Here is a 17,395-nt window from a genome sequence, read left to right on the forward strand (position 1 = left end):
CTACTCGCAGTGGCCCACCAGGTGCCTTTGGGAGCTCACATGCAGGATGTGAAAGCAATGGCCTTCTGCTGCTGCTGCTGCTCCTGAGCACCTGGTCTGTTAAGGCATTTGCAATCTCAGATCAAAGAGGATCAAGATTGGTAGCCATAAATCAACTTCTCCTCCATAAATCTGTCCAAGCCCCCTTTAAAGCTAATAATAACTGTTGAAACAGTTGTACCTCTATGTGCATGCATGATTCCCAACACTCCCTTGGCAAATGCCAGGAAATTTTGAGGACAGTGCCTGGGGAGGGCAGGTTTGGGGGGCAGGGTCACTAATGCTCTGAGTTGCCTCCCCTAGCCTCGATTATCTTTACCATGGAGACTAGGGAAATTCCTAGAGTGTCACTATGTGGATACCATTTTTTCTTCTGCTCCTCAGTGCCTCAGAAGTAGGAAGCTGGGGCCAGGGGAGAGCAATTCCCTTTCCCAGGCAGGCGGGTAAATGCGAGTCATACATGCATGCCACATCATGCAGCTTAGGGGAGTTCTTGTTGGAGACAACTTTGCACCAGGTGAATGTTAATGGGTGAGGCAGGTAGTTACATGGAGCTGAGAAATCTGTAAATGTTTTATCACTCAAACAACTTTCTTTTGAAAAAAAATTTTTTAGCTGCGCGCAGACATGGAAGAGGAAAAAAGGCAGGCAGTGAACAAAGCTATTGCAAACATGCAAACCGAATGTGACCGAAAGACGAAGCAAGTCAAGGAGAAATGCAAAGAGGAATTCTTAGAGGAAATTAAGAAGTTGGCTAGCCAGCACAAGCAGTTGATTTCGCAGACCAAGAAGAAGCAGTGGGTAAGCCTGGCCTGTCAATCACTTGAGATGGCATCACAGGTACTGTTGTGGCTCAGGTGTTTTCCTTCCAGAGCATAGAACCGTGGTGGTGAACCTTTGGTACTCCAGATGTTATGGACTACAATTCCCATCAGCCACTGCCAGCATGACCAATTGGCCATGCTGGCAGGGGCTGATGGGAATTGTAGTCTATAACATCTGGCGTCATAATGCCAATAAAGGCTATAATGCCAATAAAGGCTTTGGATTTGGATTTGGAACATCTGGCGTGCCAAAGGTTCCACACCACTGGCATAGAAAGAGCTTGCTGGAGAATATAAAAGGAGTTATTTCCTTCCACTATCTCTGCTTGCGCTCTTACCCTTGGAATGATTTGTTGTCCATGTTCCCCAGTCTGGTCTTCTAGTTGGTTTGGAGCAAAATCCTTTTACACACTTCCTTCCCCCTTGCCTTTGCCACAGTTCAAGCCCTATCTTTCTCCACTGTGACACTTCATTCTCTGTGCAGGTGTCATAACAGAACAGCACCACAAGGTATATTGCAGCTTCAAGGTAGTGCTGCAAACCCGCCTTCAAGTCGTCACTGTTCTTGATTTGGCCCACTGATGCATGCATAGTATATCACCGTGGTGGCGAACCTTTGGCACTCCAGATGTTATGGATTACATTCCCATCAGCCCCTGCCAGCATGGTCAATTGGCCATGCTGGCAGGGGCTGTTGGGAATTGTAGTCCATAGCATCTGGAGTGCCAAAGGTTCGCCACCACTGGTATATCAGCTACCCACAAAAATATAAAAAATATACAAGAAAAAAAGGTGTAAAGAGATGTTGCAGGAGACTGGAGATAGTTCACAAATGCCCCATCCTGAAGGATATGTGACTGTCACAAATTAATGTACATATATCATCATAACCCTCCACTCCGGATACACTGAGGTAGTTTGGTATAATCGGATTGTACCATGCATCACAACGTAGAATGCAGGCTGTTGTAGCTTATAATAATCAAATGTTGTCAAGTTACAGCTGACTTATGGTAGGCTTAGTGGCTAATGGCAGGCTGGCCTGCTGATTGTTGCTGACGCCAACCAGCACTCATCTAGTCAGCAGATGGAAACAGGCCAGCAAAATAGGGGAAGCGGTGAGCAGTTGACATCACTTCTGGTGTGACCCAGGAGCACCGGCATCACACCAAGATGACGATGTTCTATCACTCGCCCAGAAACTCCATAGAGTTTTGGGGGCAAGTGCTAGAGTATCACCCCTGGTACAATACCAGCTCTTCCAGGTTGCTCCGGAAGTGGCATCATCACACAGCTACTGCCCTCTCTGAAAGCACTTGCCTCAACCCACCATCCACCAGTTGCCAAGCCATGCCTGGTATTCCTACTTATGGTGACCTGTTGGAGTTTTCAAGACTGAGAGGTGAGCAGAGATGGTTTGTTATTGCCTTCCCCCACAGCGCAACTCAGGTCTTCTTTGGTGGTCAAGTGCTAACCAGGACTGACCCTACTTAGCTCCTGGCTTTGAATGAGCTTAAGGCCAGCCTGGGCTATTCAGGCTACTCTGGAATAATGCACCAGACCGGCAGGATAAGAGCAAGAATGCCTTCGTTTTTCTCCACCTTAGGCCCACACGCAAAATAATGCGTTTTCAAACCACTTTCACAACTGTTTGCAAGTGGATTTTGCCATTCCGCACAGCTTCAAAGAGCACTGAAAGCAGCTTGAAAGTGCATTATTCTGCATGTGCAGAATGAGCTTTAGTTAATGGGGACTCGTAGAGATATGCCTTTTTGGCAGCTGCTCTTTTTTATGATAGGGAGAGATTTCCCAGTGGGTGTTCCTTTCAAATCTAAAGAGGCTGCTTACTAGATTTGTCTGAAGCGTTTCCTGCTAATGAGCTGAAGGAAAGCCAGGATTTGGCTCTTTACTTCAAAAAGAACTGTTTTTGGAAAGAAGGATATGGACACCAGGAAACAGAGGCTGTTTCCGCATGGGCGGAATACAGCTTCCAACTGCTGCCGTGAGAACTGCAGCGGCTGGAATGCGCCATTTCCCCCGCATCGTCCCCGGATGCCTACCTGGTCTCCTGGCTTCCAGCTTGTCGCAGAGGCCAGGAGACACGCCCCCCTGGCCTGCGACTGCAGAGCCGTCCCTCCAGGCTGCGGGGGCATGTCCCCTGGCTTCTGCAATGGAAGCCAGGAGACAAGGTAGGCGTTCGGTGACGGCGCAGCCTGTGCAAAGGCTGCGCCGCCGCCTGCTGCCCTCCCGGGACCATCCATGCGAACAGTCCCGGGGTGGTACGTTGGCATTGTTTATGCCGGCGCACCCCCGCACCGTTGCAGTGCGGAAAGGGCCAGAGTTGGGCACTAGAGCAGCCCCGGGCACCCACTTTCAGGATCACTGCTCTAACCTACCCCTACTGCCAAGGAAGATAGTTTCAGCTGTGTTCACACTTTCATCAGTGCCGCTTGAGCAGGGGTAGGGAACCTGCGGCTCTCCAGATGTTCAGGAACTACAATTCCCATCAGCCCCTACCAGCATGGCCAATTGGCCATGCTGACAGAGGCTGATGGGAATTGTAGTTCCTGAACATCTGGAGAGCCGCAGGTTCCCTACCCCTGAGTTATACGTTCGCATTCTAACTTCCCTCAGAGTGTTGTTGTGAAGATAAAATGGAGGAGGGCAAAATGACATAACCTGCTTTGGATTCCCCATGGTTTCCTCAAGGTATTCCCCACGGTTTCCTTGTTTACTGAATGTGCAATGCTGCAATTTATAGAGTTTTAAGTTATAGATTTTAATTATTTATTGTATAACTTTGTTTATTGTTGTGTGTTGTACACCACCTAGAGCCCTACGGAGTGGGAAGTTCATAAAATCGAATAATAATAATAAAAGGTATAAATAAACAATATAGCTGAAGATTGGGCCAAGACAAAAGGTGGGTGGGAGGGGGGGAGGGAGGGAGGGAGGGAAGGAAGGAAAGAAAGAAGGAAGGAAAGAAGGAAAGAAGGAAAGAAGGAAAGAAAGAAAGAAAGAAAGAAAGAAAGAAAGAAAGAAAGAAAGAAAGAAAGGAGAGTAGGAAGAAGGCCAAGGGTTGCCAGGAACGGAGAAAGTGGAAGTAGTGTGGGGATGGGTTTCAGGGAAGGGGATATTAGATGTCTTCCACAAATCTTTGCAGCTGCCCACCTTGCAGCTGGGTTTGGCCCAGTCTGATGGAGCTTTCCTGGGAAGACGGCGCCAGCGGAAAAGGAGGAGAAAAAGCAGAAGATCTGGTGGAGAGATGAAGGTGGGTTGACTGGTGACAGAAAGGAGAGAAGCAAGCAAGGAAAGGAAAAAGTTGTCCGGGGGAGGGGGTCAGGGAAGAGGAAATAGTGGCAGAGGAAAAAAGTAACCCCCCCAAGTGTTTGTGATTCCCCCATTTGTAATATTATAATACAAACTTAAAGCCAGATCTTGTCAGAACTTGAAAACCAAGCAGAGTTGGTACTTGCTTACTGATCTCCACTGTAGTAATTTCACTTGCCATCATGTTTTTGCAAGAGCTGTTCTTCCATAGGGCCAAAAAAAAAAAATCCTCCATTTTTGCTATCAGTGATCCTTAGAGCCAGCAGGTGGAGTCTAATCTGGAGAACCAGCGTTGATTCCCCACTTCTCCACCTGACCAGCAGACTCTTACCTGGGGAACCAAATGTTTACCCACTCCTGTATTCCTGCCAGTCACAGCTCTCTCAGACCTCTCTCTGCCCCAACTACCTCTCAGGGTGTCTGTCGTGGGGAGAGGAAGGGAAAGGAGTTTGTAAGCCCCTTTGAGTCTCCTTACAGAACAGAAAGGGGAGTATAAATCTAGACTCTTCTTCCTTACAACAGTTATCCAAAAGCAGGGTACAGCATTATGCACAAGGGCAATTAACTCACAATTCCTGTTGTCTCAGAGACATATGCCAATAAGTGGAATATCCCCCACGGATACATGAGCCAAGTGTGGACGTCTGACTTTTTCTTTCAACCCATTTGTTGGGAAATGTTTGGGCAAGCTCCACAAACCAGACAGGCCGATGTGTGTGGACTGTGGAGTTAGCTCCATTTTCTCCTGTGGATCCAAGCAAAGGCAGAAGTGTTTTCGGTTTGCTAATGTGTGGGTCAGGGCATCTGTTCTTGGCTGGAAGTGTTTGCTCTGAAACCACACCAACGCAACATTACACAGTGGCGCCTTCTGTCTATACTGTTTCGTGCTATTTTTAGGCCACATCTGTGGGACGTATTCCATTAGCACAACCATTTTGTATTGTTCTAATTTCAGGGATTTCCGGCTTCATTGCAACTCCACATTTCCTATGGAGAGATGGAGCAGAATCTCCCACATTTGCTCTGCGAGCATGCAAATATCTTGCTCTTTCCAAGTCAAGCAATATCCAACCTGTGGCAGGGTAAAGGAGGAAGATCGCCTTCATTTGCTTTATCCCACCAGTCACAGACTTTAATGTGAAGAGGGGTCATTGCATGGAAATATGTATTGTGTATGATCAGCCCACATTTTTGGTTTTCAATGGAAAAATGGCATGGATGGTACTGATTCACGCCTGCATCGATTTATGTGATTGATGCCATGGGATGGGAGAAAAATTAGCAAAATTGATTCGTGGAAAAGATACATGTCTCACAAGATATCTGAAGGTACAGGGAAATCCTGATCGCCTAAATTTGAATTTCCTTCGCTAAAATTTCAAAAGCTAAAAAGAAAAAAAAAGGTCTCACGGCTGTTCAACATTTTTTTACTAACTTCTGAATCTCCCCAGAGAGCTTCTGCTTTTCCTTTATGAAATGATTTCTGTTCCTTTATGAAACGATTTATTAACACGGAGGAAAGCAGATGTTCCTGTAGAGGAATCACATGTGTGGATTCATTCAGCAAGAGCTAAAATTTGGCAGAAGAATGTATAACCACAGTCAGCAAATCCCAAATACCTTGGAAAAGCAGGATCCCTTTAAAACATGCCGAAAGAGGAACTCACATGTGAATGTACAATTTGATGGAAATCAATCAGAAACTTCCCACCCAACTCCCACCATTATACATTAATAGCCATAAATAATGAGATTATGCTCTTAGGAGACCAATATGAAGGACATTTTATATACGGAAATTTATCTGTGACTTCCTCTTCTCAGTAGTGCCTGGAAGGGCAGTCCTGGATTATTTCTGTCCTTGGTTATCGAGTCAGGTTAACTTGCAAACAATTCTCAGGGGAAGAATATTCTACCTGGCCAGTGGGATGCAAAGGTGGGTTAGTAACTGAGCCCAACAACTTTTCTCAAAGTAACGTTTTGCTTCCCCCTAACACCCCACTACACACACCTCTGGACCATCTCAGACAAGATTGGGGGCAGATTAGGGGATTGAAGCACCATATGGAATAAACGACGACTTTGCCAAAAGGACTCACAACCCACCTACCTCTGATAAGCCGTACAACCTCCTCCTCTCTGCTACTTGAGAATCAGAGAGGCAGGAGCAAGTACTTTACATTTTGCGAAAGCTGACATAGGTTCGGGATGTGCTAGTTCTGTATGGTAAACAGCTAAATTGAGCAATCGGAATCATCAACAACTGAATACATCATCTGCATATTTGGTTCATTTGTTTCTGCGCACAGAGATCTGGGCAGGCTGGAAAAGAGAAATGCAAACCATCGGGGAGGGTCACAGATCGGCACTGTGTTACTTTTTAAGAACAGTCCACCTTCACCACTTCTCTCTCTGGATACGGCCTTGGCCCCTGCCTGGTGGAATGCTCTACCTCCAGCTGTCCAGGCCCTGCGGGACCTTGGTGAGTTCACTTGGAGGAACCTGCATAAGACTGAGCTATTCCACCGGGCCTTTGGGGGGGCTGGCCGCGGTTTTACCGCCCCCCACTGAGGCTGCCTTTCCACCTTGGTTGGGCCCTGATTTCCATCTTGGGTTCTACCTACCCCCTCCTTCCGCTGGCCTTTAGATCGGGTGCCTGGTTTTAACAACCTCTGTTGTTTTAACCTGTATTTAACTTTGTAACTGCTGTTTAAGTTTTTAAGTTTTAATGAATTAAGTTGTATTCTTGTAATGACTTGTTGATTTGCTGTCTTAAAAGAACAGCCATTTTGTGAGCCGCCTCGAGCCCTTCGGGGGTGAGGCGGCTTATAAATCTAATTAATTAATTAGATTAATCAATTAAATTAGAATTAATTAATTAATTAATTAATTAATTCTAGGTTCCCTCTGGTGACTTCCTTTCTTCTTTGGAGTAATTCACTAAAGGATTCAACTGGATTCCAGGAGTGGCTTCTCTTCCAAATAATGCACTTGCTTTGGAATTTCACTCTTCTTTAAAATAAAGTTGTGTGGTACTTCTCCGTTTCATTGTTTAGATAATGGGAAAACTGCAATAGGCTACTGATTAATGTCCCAATTGATCCCTTCGGTAATGAAGGAATGAGAGAGGATTCCCTCCCTTTGAGCTTCCAGTGGTCGGGCTTCCCTGTACTAACTACGACCAACACATAAATTAGCTTGACCTCTCAAATCCACCTTTTGTGACAATGAAAATGGGATTAAAGGGCATTCATTGTTGTTTCCTTTAAGCAAACTGTGACCGTGACCCAAATAAACATCCAAGAGATCAAAAACTTAAACATGGAAAGCTCCAAAGCACAGTTGCCTTTTCAAATACATTTATTAACCAATGTTAACACATTTAATGACTCTATATATTGCTAGTCAGAGCAGCTCACAAAATGCCAGAATGCATCATAGAACTGGACAGCCACGATGAGTAAATTACAGTGTGCATAGTGGCTAAGCTCAACACTTGAATATAGCTTTATGATTTGCAGGAAAAAAAATTTAAATCAGGAATCCTAAAACAATTATATTTCCCCCTAAAACTTATACAAAACCAGGCCACAAAATATTTTTTGTTGTCCTTTTGTTGTTGTTTTTTTAAAAAAAACACACAGATTTTTCACGCTGTAGTAACTTGAAAATGTGCAACCATGTCAACAGAGACACCCCCCCCCCCAAAAAAGCCAAAAAGAACAGAAACCTTACTTTCATGCAGCTATCAGTTAAATATTATATATCCTGGAATGATTTTACACCAAAAAAGGTTTCCACAAAACTTGCTCATTTTTTTTCTTCAATATATAGGGTTGGACCGAAGTTCTTTTAGGAAATTGGAAAAAATAATCAAAAAAGATTTGGGTGTTCCTACATTGCTTGGTGGTTTCCCTCATTGTCACAAGATAAAGCCAACAAACGCTTAATCTAGGATGCAAACCACGGGAACCAAACTCAGGGATCTTTTCCTGAGCAACGGAGCCCCTTTGCTGGTATCGGGTTCTCCTGCCCCTAAAGGCTCCCCACTCCATTCATCTCAATGGAGGAAGCAACCCTGCTTGCACTTTTCTCTGCATAGGGTGGATATGATCCATCCGCCGGAATGAACAGGGCGGCCTGAGGCTGCAAGGCTCAAGAGGCGCATGCAGAGAATTCTGGGGCCGGGGAGAAAGTTACTGTTTTGTTTCTACAGTGTCCTATTTGAATTCACACTAATCTCATGCTAGAAATTAGGTGGCAGTTTCTAGTCTGTTCTTTATCCCTGTGCTTTACGTAGGGTCGGGATTTCATTGGCAGATCGCAGAAGATGGAACGGGAGCTTAATCTTTGAATTGACCCTGACAAAACCCAGAGAAAACGTCCTTTAAAAAAACCTTTCCTTTCCTTCCGCTCCCCTTGTTCCATTGTGTAATCGCTTTTTAATAAATATCCAAGGTCTAAATAAATATTTACAAATTATTTGTCTAACTTTAAAAAAGCTAGGTGATTATTGGGCATTAGATGAGTCTAAGACCAAGCCTCTTTAAAAGAACCCTAAATGCTGAGACATTTTAAAAAGGGGGGGGGGGGGGGGAAAGCTGGTTAAATAAAACTTTACACCTATCATTTAAAAATTGTCTCTGAGCATGGATGCAATTTATATATATAATATATATGTATATATACCTATACATAACATAAACAAAAAGAAAGGCGGAGGGCAGGAAGGGAAGGGGAGAAATCAGTTTTCAACTATCGATCCATTCCCGTCGGTAACGCTTCTTTATCCAGACATTCCGCAGAAAGACAGATTTTTTTTTTTTTTTACAAATCACAGCATCTTTAATACAGGAAAAGTAACATGCATTATTCTTCATTCTAAGTATAGAGATGGGATCGACCAATTAATACAAACAGAACTGCTTCTGTGAAACTTGTGCTTTCTCCCACCCCTTTCCCAATTTTCAATTCATTTACTATCGAATGAGTAACGTAGATTAACGGGCAAAGAACAGTCTGTGTGGTCAGGAGCCGAAGGAAGAGCAGACTCGTTTTTAAGCCATTTGCCTTCTTATGCCTCATCTTGACAGCTCCGTGTATGACTAAATGTAAAACTGGATTTTTTTTCCTATTTTTTTTTCTTTTGGCTTCCTTTTTACAAGCGTTCGTGTTAGGAAAAGGATGAAATGTGCAAAAATTTAAAATTTAAATATTATTTTTTTTCTCTAAGATCCAGCTCAGCAAAAGGCTATCCTCTGCCCCTTGTGATTTTTTTAAGCTAAAAGATCAAAGCTAATATTTTTGTTATAAAAGTTATACATGGGGGGGGGGGAAGGGGGGAGAAAAAAGTGTAAGGAAACAAATTGGCAGGACTAGCGCCTGCAGTGTCAACCCTGTTCCCAAAATTCAATCATATATACCCACTGGTTCAAACCAACAGATAATGCCTTTAACGGTAAATTAAGCTGAACAAAAACCAGCTCGTGCCATTAACAGGTAAGTGTTATACATCAAAGGTAGTATGCTTTTTCTTCTCCTTTTCTAAACAATTTTATTCTTCGTACATTCAGATCTCTTTTTTAAAATGTCCCTGTTATTATATTTCTGTGTCTCTATGAAACCTAAAAAAGCCCCTTTATTTTTATTTATTTTTTATTTGCTGAAAACGCAACAGTTTCCTAGGTTTAAAATTTAACAGCCCCCACCCCACCCCCAGCCAGGAAGTGGTACGCTCCAGCTGATATTAAAACCGCCTTACAAACGGAAAAGGTAAAAAGAACCAGCAGGGGTAGGGATGAACAACCATTCAGAGAGGAGTGTTAAAATGAGAGACGGGAGTTTTCAAACTGTGCAAAAAGTTCCTTACGAAAAAAGTGATGTAAAGGCCGGTGCAAAAAAGGAGGGCGGGGGAGGGAGTGAATTCCAAACAATTCTGGCCCCCCTGGGAAACAAAAAGAGACTTTCCACATCAGTGAATAGCAATAAACTGGGGTGATTCCTTTGCGGGGGGAAGAAACAGCGTTCATCTTTTCCTGCGGCAGGTGCGCTTGTGCTCCGCATGCCAGTGTTCCTGCTGACACTTGATGGAACAGTAGGAAGTGTTCCAGCAGCAGTGGTACATCGCCTCTTCCTCACAGTTGTAGCACTGGGGAGAAAACAAGAGGGTGTCACAATCAAAGACACACAAAGGCTCTTCCTGCCTAGTGCATGGCAGCTGGGGGCTGAACAATTTTGCAAGCGTGGGACAATCTTGCTTGTTAACGTACAGCTTCCAGGCACACTGACACACAGAAATGTTTCACTCGATGACTAGCAAGTAGACCATAGTTTTGCCTGCGCTGTGGCTCACTCACAGGTACAAATCCTCAAGCGCAGGGGTAGGGAACCTGCGGCTCTCCAGATGTTCAGGAACTACAATTCCCATCAGCCTCTGTCAGCATGGCCAATTGGCCATGCTGGTAGGGGCTGATGGGAATTGTAGTTCCTGAACATCTGGAGAGCCGCAGGTTCCCTACCCCTGGTATAACTGATCCAAAGTCACACATTGTGTTTCCATAGCAGAGTGGGGATTCAAACATGAGTTTCCCAGATCCTAACCACTACACCACATTAGCTTTCATAGGGTAGCTGCTGTTGAACAGTAGCAAGCAGCTGGGTCTGATAGTAGCAAGTCAGCCAGTGGTACTGATAGGCCTGGCCCCAAAGAATCTTCTCTGGAAGGCCTGGAAAGGACCCTGCATCCTCCCCCGCCAAGGCTTCAACTGGAAATACTGTTGTGCCTCAGAATACATCTGTTTATTAAAGCTACAGTCAATCAATTCTATTATTTGGGGAAAGATTTAATGCTATCTCTTTTTTTTTTGTTTCAGATTTTTCTGCAAACCTGGGGCTTTCCTTAGGGTTGTAGAAAAAGTGTTCAATGTATTGTTGGAGGCTTTCACGGCCGGAATCACTTAAGTGCTGTGTGGTTTCCGGGCTGTATGGCCATGTTCTAGCAGCATTCTCTCCTGACGTTTTGCCTGAGGATCTGAAGATGCCAGCCACAGATGCAGGCGAAACGTCAGGAGAGAATGCTGCTAGAACACGGCCATACAGCCCAGAAACCACACAGCACCCAAGAAAAAGTGTTGTCGGTTGATGGTTCCAATCTGTGGATTTAAGTATCCACAGACTCGGCCATGTTGAGAATTAGGTATATTGATGATTATTATCTTTATATAGTGGATCACTAATGAAGGCTTCACATGTTTAGGGATTATTTTATAAAGATGTGTAGGGGGAAGTGGTTTCTTTCTTTCTTTCTTTCTTTCTTTCTTTCTTTCTTTCTTTCTTTCTTTCTTTCTTTCTTTCTTTCTTTCTTTCTTTCTTTCGGATTCCAGGTCCCTGCTATCATTTCAGGATGTGAATGTGGGTTTTTCCTGTGACCTTGGAATTATTCTAGTTTTATTGCAGGGAGAGGGATAGTGTGGCTGTTTTCAACCAAATCGTATTCATTTTTTCCACACTGTCCTGTATTTTGTCTGCATCACCATTTCAAACCAGTTGGCCGTTGTTGCCTTTTCAAATCATGTTGGATAATTTTACCCCCCCCCCCCATCCCCACCTTTCCCCTTTTTGTTTCTCTGCAATCAACCATGAAACATGATGCAACTCAACTTTGGGTTCTGGCTCCAACAACGCCCGTTAAATTATGAAGCAACAACTGACGATCCCTGAAAGAATCTCGTGGCGTCCTGGTGTTGTACAACTGCTGGAACTCATTTCATTCTGGCACAAAGCATTCTGCTGCAAAGGATTGTTGTGCCTGAGAAAATCTGATCTGAAGTCTACCCATCAAATCCATTCTTCCACACCTACAGGGAAGCCACAGTCTCAGCTGCAAGGACTTTGGGTAGAGTGGACTACAAAGTAGATCAACAACAACCACCTTTATTTGGCATTTAAAAATAGGTTCTAGAGCGTTGCCAGACATTTTTGGAATACAAATCAAGAGTACATTCAAAACGCAGACAGGAAGACTGTATATAGCAGTATACATTACTTAGAAAGTTCTGTCACTTGTAAAAGAAATTTTGCTACTTTTCCCAAGAGCATGACACCTGTGTTGTTTAACAGAAGCTCCACAACAGAACAGTCAGAGTCACTTTCAGATTTGTCCAGGGCCAGCCTGGGAGAGAAATTCCTGATGCCCACATATCTCGGACAGTCAAGAATAATGTGAGCAAGAGTCTCCACTTGATTTTTCCAGTGTGGACAAACCCGATCCTGGAGAGGGATGGATAAGTAACCACCCTTTGTAATGGCCGATGGGAAGGTATTGGATCTGGCCCTTGTGATAATCCATCTCTGTTGGGGTTCAGTTAATAATTCAAGATATTTGGCTATGTGCCCCTGTTCCGGTATTATTCCGACAGAGAGGGGTGAGCATGATTTATTTGCTTGCCCATAGATCCATCATGCATTTTAAGCAAGGATTTTGCTAGGTGCAGATGAGCATGTTGCACAGCCTTCTAAACATTTCCTTTTCGAAAACTTTCTAAATTTTCAAAGTTTTTTTCTTCTTGAATTTTACTGCAGAGTAATTATTACTAGGAGCCACGTGGCGTAGTGGTTAAGTGCTTGCACTGCCATTCACATGGTCAGGAGCTCAAGCTCAGATATCCTGGCAGCTGGCTCATGGTCAACTCAGCCATCCATCCATTTCTTGGTCGGTAAACGAGTCCCTAGCTCATAGCTAGGGGGTAAAGAATAGCTGAGGAAAGCAATGGCAAACTACCCCACAAAAGAGGCTTGCCTATGAAATCACTGCTTGCAGTGGTACCCCAGGGTCGGACGCGACTGAAGGGGGAACTTTACCTTTTAATTATTACTAGCCTAGTGCTGACAGGTGGGGGCTGAGAAATATTTGAAGATTTCGGGGGAATGGAGCCTCCAGGGGGCAGGTTTTGTGGAGGGGAGAGACCTCAACAGGGCATGATGTCATAAGAGTCCACCCTCGAAAGCAGTTATTTTCTAACTGATCTTGGTTGCCTGGAGATCGGTTGTGATACCTGAAGATCTACAGGTGCCACCTGCAGGTTGGCAACCCTAGCTTGATGAAATAGTACTCGCACTTTCAGTTGAACAAGTCCCCACATAGCTGAATGCCACACTTCAAGCACCAATATTTCAGAAACTAGACATGCCAACCCTCAATTAGACGTTTACATGGAAAGGACTTTGAGTGGGCAAACTTTCAAATATTGTCTAGAACCTCAACAACAATAAAAACCCTCTCCAGGGTTTGTAAAAACATCCATGTCGACTGGGTTTCATTTTAGCCATCTGTCCTCAGAATCACCAAGAATGCAACCTGCCTGTTCTTTTCTGCAAAAGTTATTTCAAATTCACCAAGTGTGGCCAAAAAATGAAGTTGAAGCTTGTGACCACTGGGGGGCAGTCTAGTGTCTAATAAACTGACCATCATGTGAGGTTTCACCTAGACTGGTTGTTTATGCTCAGGGGAGATTCAAATGTTGTGTGTCCCTGTGGAAGATGCTCAAAATCCCCTCTTGGCTTTAGCAAAGAACTGTACTGTTTGTTAGCTATTTCCCAAGTGGATAGAGAGTCTCCAGACACGTGTTGTACATTTTGTGGTCTGTAGTAAGCAGCTTGCCAAACTTAGAGAGTAGGGGCTCTGGCCGAAAAGGATCTGGGGTTTTCTACACTTCGGGTTGCAAAATTTGAATGATCTTTCATTTGCAGTTGGGAGGGCAAACGTATAATATATGCAGATTAAATCTACTTTTAAGCCATCTGTGATTGCAATCTGTCAAAGCAGACTTTTTATTAATTCCTTAACCCTTACAAGCCCTGATCCAGAGACTGAAATCTGCACACAAATCAAAGCTAGTTCAGACATTTACTGCATTCACTGTGAAAAGCTTTTTACACACTTGATTAAATCTGTAAGCGGAAAGTATGAACGGCAGAGGCCTATCTAGGAGAAATGTAGCCTGGTGCAAAATCTGAGTTTTCTACTACCACCACACCGATATGGGCGGCCGCCCTCCCCCACTGTGACCAAAGAACTTTTTTCAGTAGGTCTTCAAGTCAGTGTATGGACCCGTGGGGAAGGAGGAGGGGTGTGAGGGGTGCCCTGGGCATTTGACCCCATATGTCCCCCTAGGCGGTACGCCCCGATGAACACTGCAGCAGCAACCTCAGTGGCTGGGAAGGGAAAACAACTGGATGCATTTTTGTAATCTTGTAAAGTCAAAGTCACTGCTGTGTTCTTCCGGCTGTTCCTACTTCAGATAATTGATTCATGCAAGAAAATACAACACAGAAAATCTGTTATAGGATATGAATTGGCTCTTTCTCAGGAAAAGTAGGGAACTGTAAGCTTGAATCAGATATGCTCAACTTATACACACATGTACATCCACAGTTCATTTGAATGAACACCTATCTTCTCACACAATAACCAGTGAATTTATGTGCAAGTACAGCAATGGAGTGATCAGAACTATAAATCAAGCGACTACCAGATAACGTCAAGTACCTAGGAAATATTCACTCATGAAAAGAACAACTATGGAATATTCCACATCAGCATCTTCTGGGAGACAATCTTCCTAAATTTTCCGCAGAATTTCTAGGAGACAATTTTCCTCAGCTCTTTGAAATGTAATAATGTATACCCTGCAATCCCAGCTGTAGCAGGCTCGGAACAATTTATGTCATACAATATAAAATATACAATAATTTACATAATAAAATGTTGTGCTCTAAAACCTGGATTCATGACCCATAATTAAATCCCGAAGGAGCTTCTGGTGTCCAAACCCCATCCCCAAACCTGCAAAACAACAGAATGGGGTTAAGGAGGAGAGGGCAGCCAGCACTGATGGGCCCGTAACCCACTGCTGTCCTTAACTATAGGCCTGGTGGGACAGCTTCATTTTATAGGCCCTGCTTGAACTGGAGAAGGCTTGAAATCCATTTTTTTTAAAACATGCAACATATGTGCTGAGCTACAGCAGCCTTTCCACAGAGCACATGATGCTTCAGCCCACGGCAGCCATGCTCACCTATATGTCTGACAGTGTCCAATATGGGGACAAGAAATAAAAGCTCTTTCAAAATAAAATGCTAACGGAACAAAATATGTCTGCAAATACTTGCCTAGCTCCTTGTTTTAATGCACACCCAGAAAGGGGCTGCGGCTCAGTCGTAGAACACACACTTTGCCATTGATCTGGCAGCTCCAGAGAAAGAAGAGAGCCAGTGCTGGGACCCCCTCTGTCTCTCAGACCCTACAGAGCTTCTGCCAACCAGAGCGCATCAGTAGGGCAACACTACAATGGCACAGTGTAAAAGTAGCACACATTTGTTCCTTCTGCGTATACGGGAAAGCGGGTGACAGATTCGGCAAAACCCTCCCTTAACGACCAGCTCATTAAGAAACGGACATTTTCAGAGCAACAAAAATAAAAGCTTTTATTTGTTCATTTGAATATAAAACAGGCGTTATCACAGATGTACAAAGCGTACTGGTGGTTTAACATACAAGAAGAAGGTTGCTGTTCTTTTGCACATAAAAATTTTTCATTTGAAACTGTGATTGGCTGAGATGCATGAATTTCTCTAACCAGTCACCACACTCTATGAAATAACGCTGCTAACATTCAACTGATAAAAGGGACAGTCTTCCCTTGGGTAAAGTGTCAAGCAGGATTAAATATATATAATAAACAAGCACCATGAGAAATCTGCTCCTGTTTGATTCTTTTTTTTTTGTGGTTAAATGTTCATTGTGTACCCTTTCTTTTTTTCTTTCTTTCTTTTTTCTAGTGTGGCATGTGCATCAAGTTGATTACATGGTTTTGTCTGACTTCAAAAGCACAAGGTCACAAGACAAACATTTTTTTATACATTCTCATGAATGGTTTTTTATCTACAGTACGGTTTTCTAATACAGAACAATCCTTCTTTATTGCTGAATCTGATGGTATGTGTGTTTCCTCCTAATTTTGTGTCACGAAACGAGGCATTCGGTTCAACATCCTCCTCCTCTACTGTTCTAAGGTCCAGAATTTAAACAGCCACGGACACGGGTCACAAAAGAGATTTGTTATCAATGGTGTTGAACGACCGCATTGCAGTCCTTGGTTGTCCCCCCCCCCCCCCCCCCCAGGAGTGGAAAGTTTGACTTGGTGAAGGTTAAAAAGTGATGCTTTGAACAAAATGACAGCTAAAATTTGTGTTCTGCAGCAGTGAGATCAGCGATAGCACGGACTTCACAAGTTAAGTTCACACACTGTTATTATTGTCATAATCAAGGACTTGTCCGAACCTTACAGCAACATTTGAAAGGAAAAGAGAGAGGGAGATTTATTATTATTATTATTATTGGAGAGGGGACAAAAAACATCTTCCCACAGAATGCTTCAGGACTGGTCTTCGCAGCAGGATTTGAAATATTCACAGGACAAGAAAAACCCTGGGAGAAAGGGGGCAATTGAAAACTAAAGATTTGGTCCCGGTGAGACGCTCTGTATTGTACATGCAGAGTAAAAACCATCCTCCATCTCCGAGAGAGAGAGAAAAAAAGCTGGAAAAGATCATCTCTGTTGGGTCTTAAAAACCAAATGAAATCCGTAAAGGTAGACAAATATATTCCCCTGTTTTGTGTTATACAAAGATCTTGTCGCTTTTGTCCTGCAACCTACTCATGCATACCCGGCAACGAATGCCAGAAAGTGAATGTTTCTTGAACCAGAAAAAGACAAAAGGAAAGCATTCTCGGCATGTTCCTGCTCAAACTTCACCCTCAAAGTAGACGCAGGTCAACCGGGTTGTGTCAGAATAAGACAAATTCAAGATTAAAAACAAAAGAAACATGGATGCTGTGGGCTTTCTGGGCTGTATGGCCGTGTTCCAGAAGTATTCCCTCTCGACGTTTTGCCATCGGCGAAACGTCAGGAGAGAATACTACTGGAACATGGCCATAGAAGAAGAAGAGTTTGGATTTATGTCCCCCCTTTCTCTCCTGCAGGAGACTCAAAGGGGCTGACAATCTCCTTGCCCTTCCCCCCCTCACAACAAACACCCTGTGAGGTGGGTGGGGCTGAGAGAGCTCCGAGAAGCTGTGACTAGCCCAGGGGTAGGGAACCTGCGGCTCTCCAGATGTTCAGGAACTACAATTCCCATCAGCC

General features: G+C 43.9%; 1 protein-coding gene across 1 annotated transcript in view; it reads left to right on the forward strand.

Annotated features, from left to right (window-relative positions):
- Positions 1 to 666: 666 nt before the first annotated feature.
- Positions 667 to 17,395, forward strand: part of ACVR2B (activin A receptor type 2B) — a 168,288-nt gene continuing 151,559 nt past the window's right edge. Inside the window, exons 1-2 of the mRNA XM_048510500.1 lie at positions 667 to 840; positions 2,016 to 2,265. Coding sequence (XP_048366457.1) covers positions 667 to 840; positions 2,016 to 2,265 — 424 coding nt within the window. The remainder of the gene's footprint in view (positions 841 to 2,015; positions 2,266 to 17,395) is intronic.

Source organism: Sphaerodactylus townsendi, linkage group LG11 (assembly GCF_021028975.2).
Source record: "Sphaerodactylus townsendi isolate TG3544 linkage group LG11, MPM_Stown_v2.3, whole genome shotgun sequence".
Classification (NCBI taxonomy): Eukaryota; Metazoa; Chordata; class Lepidosauria; order Squamata; family Sphaerodactylidae; genus Sphaerodactylus; species Sphaerodactylus townsendi.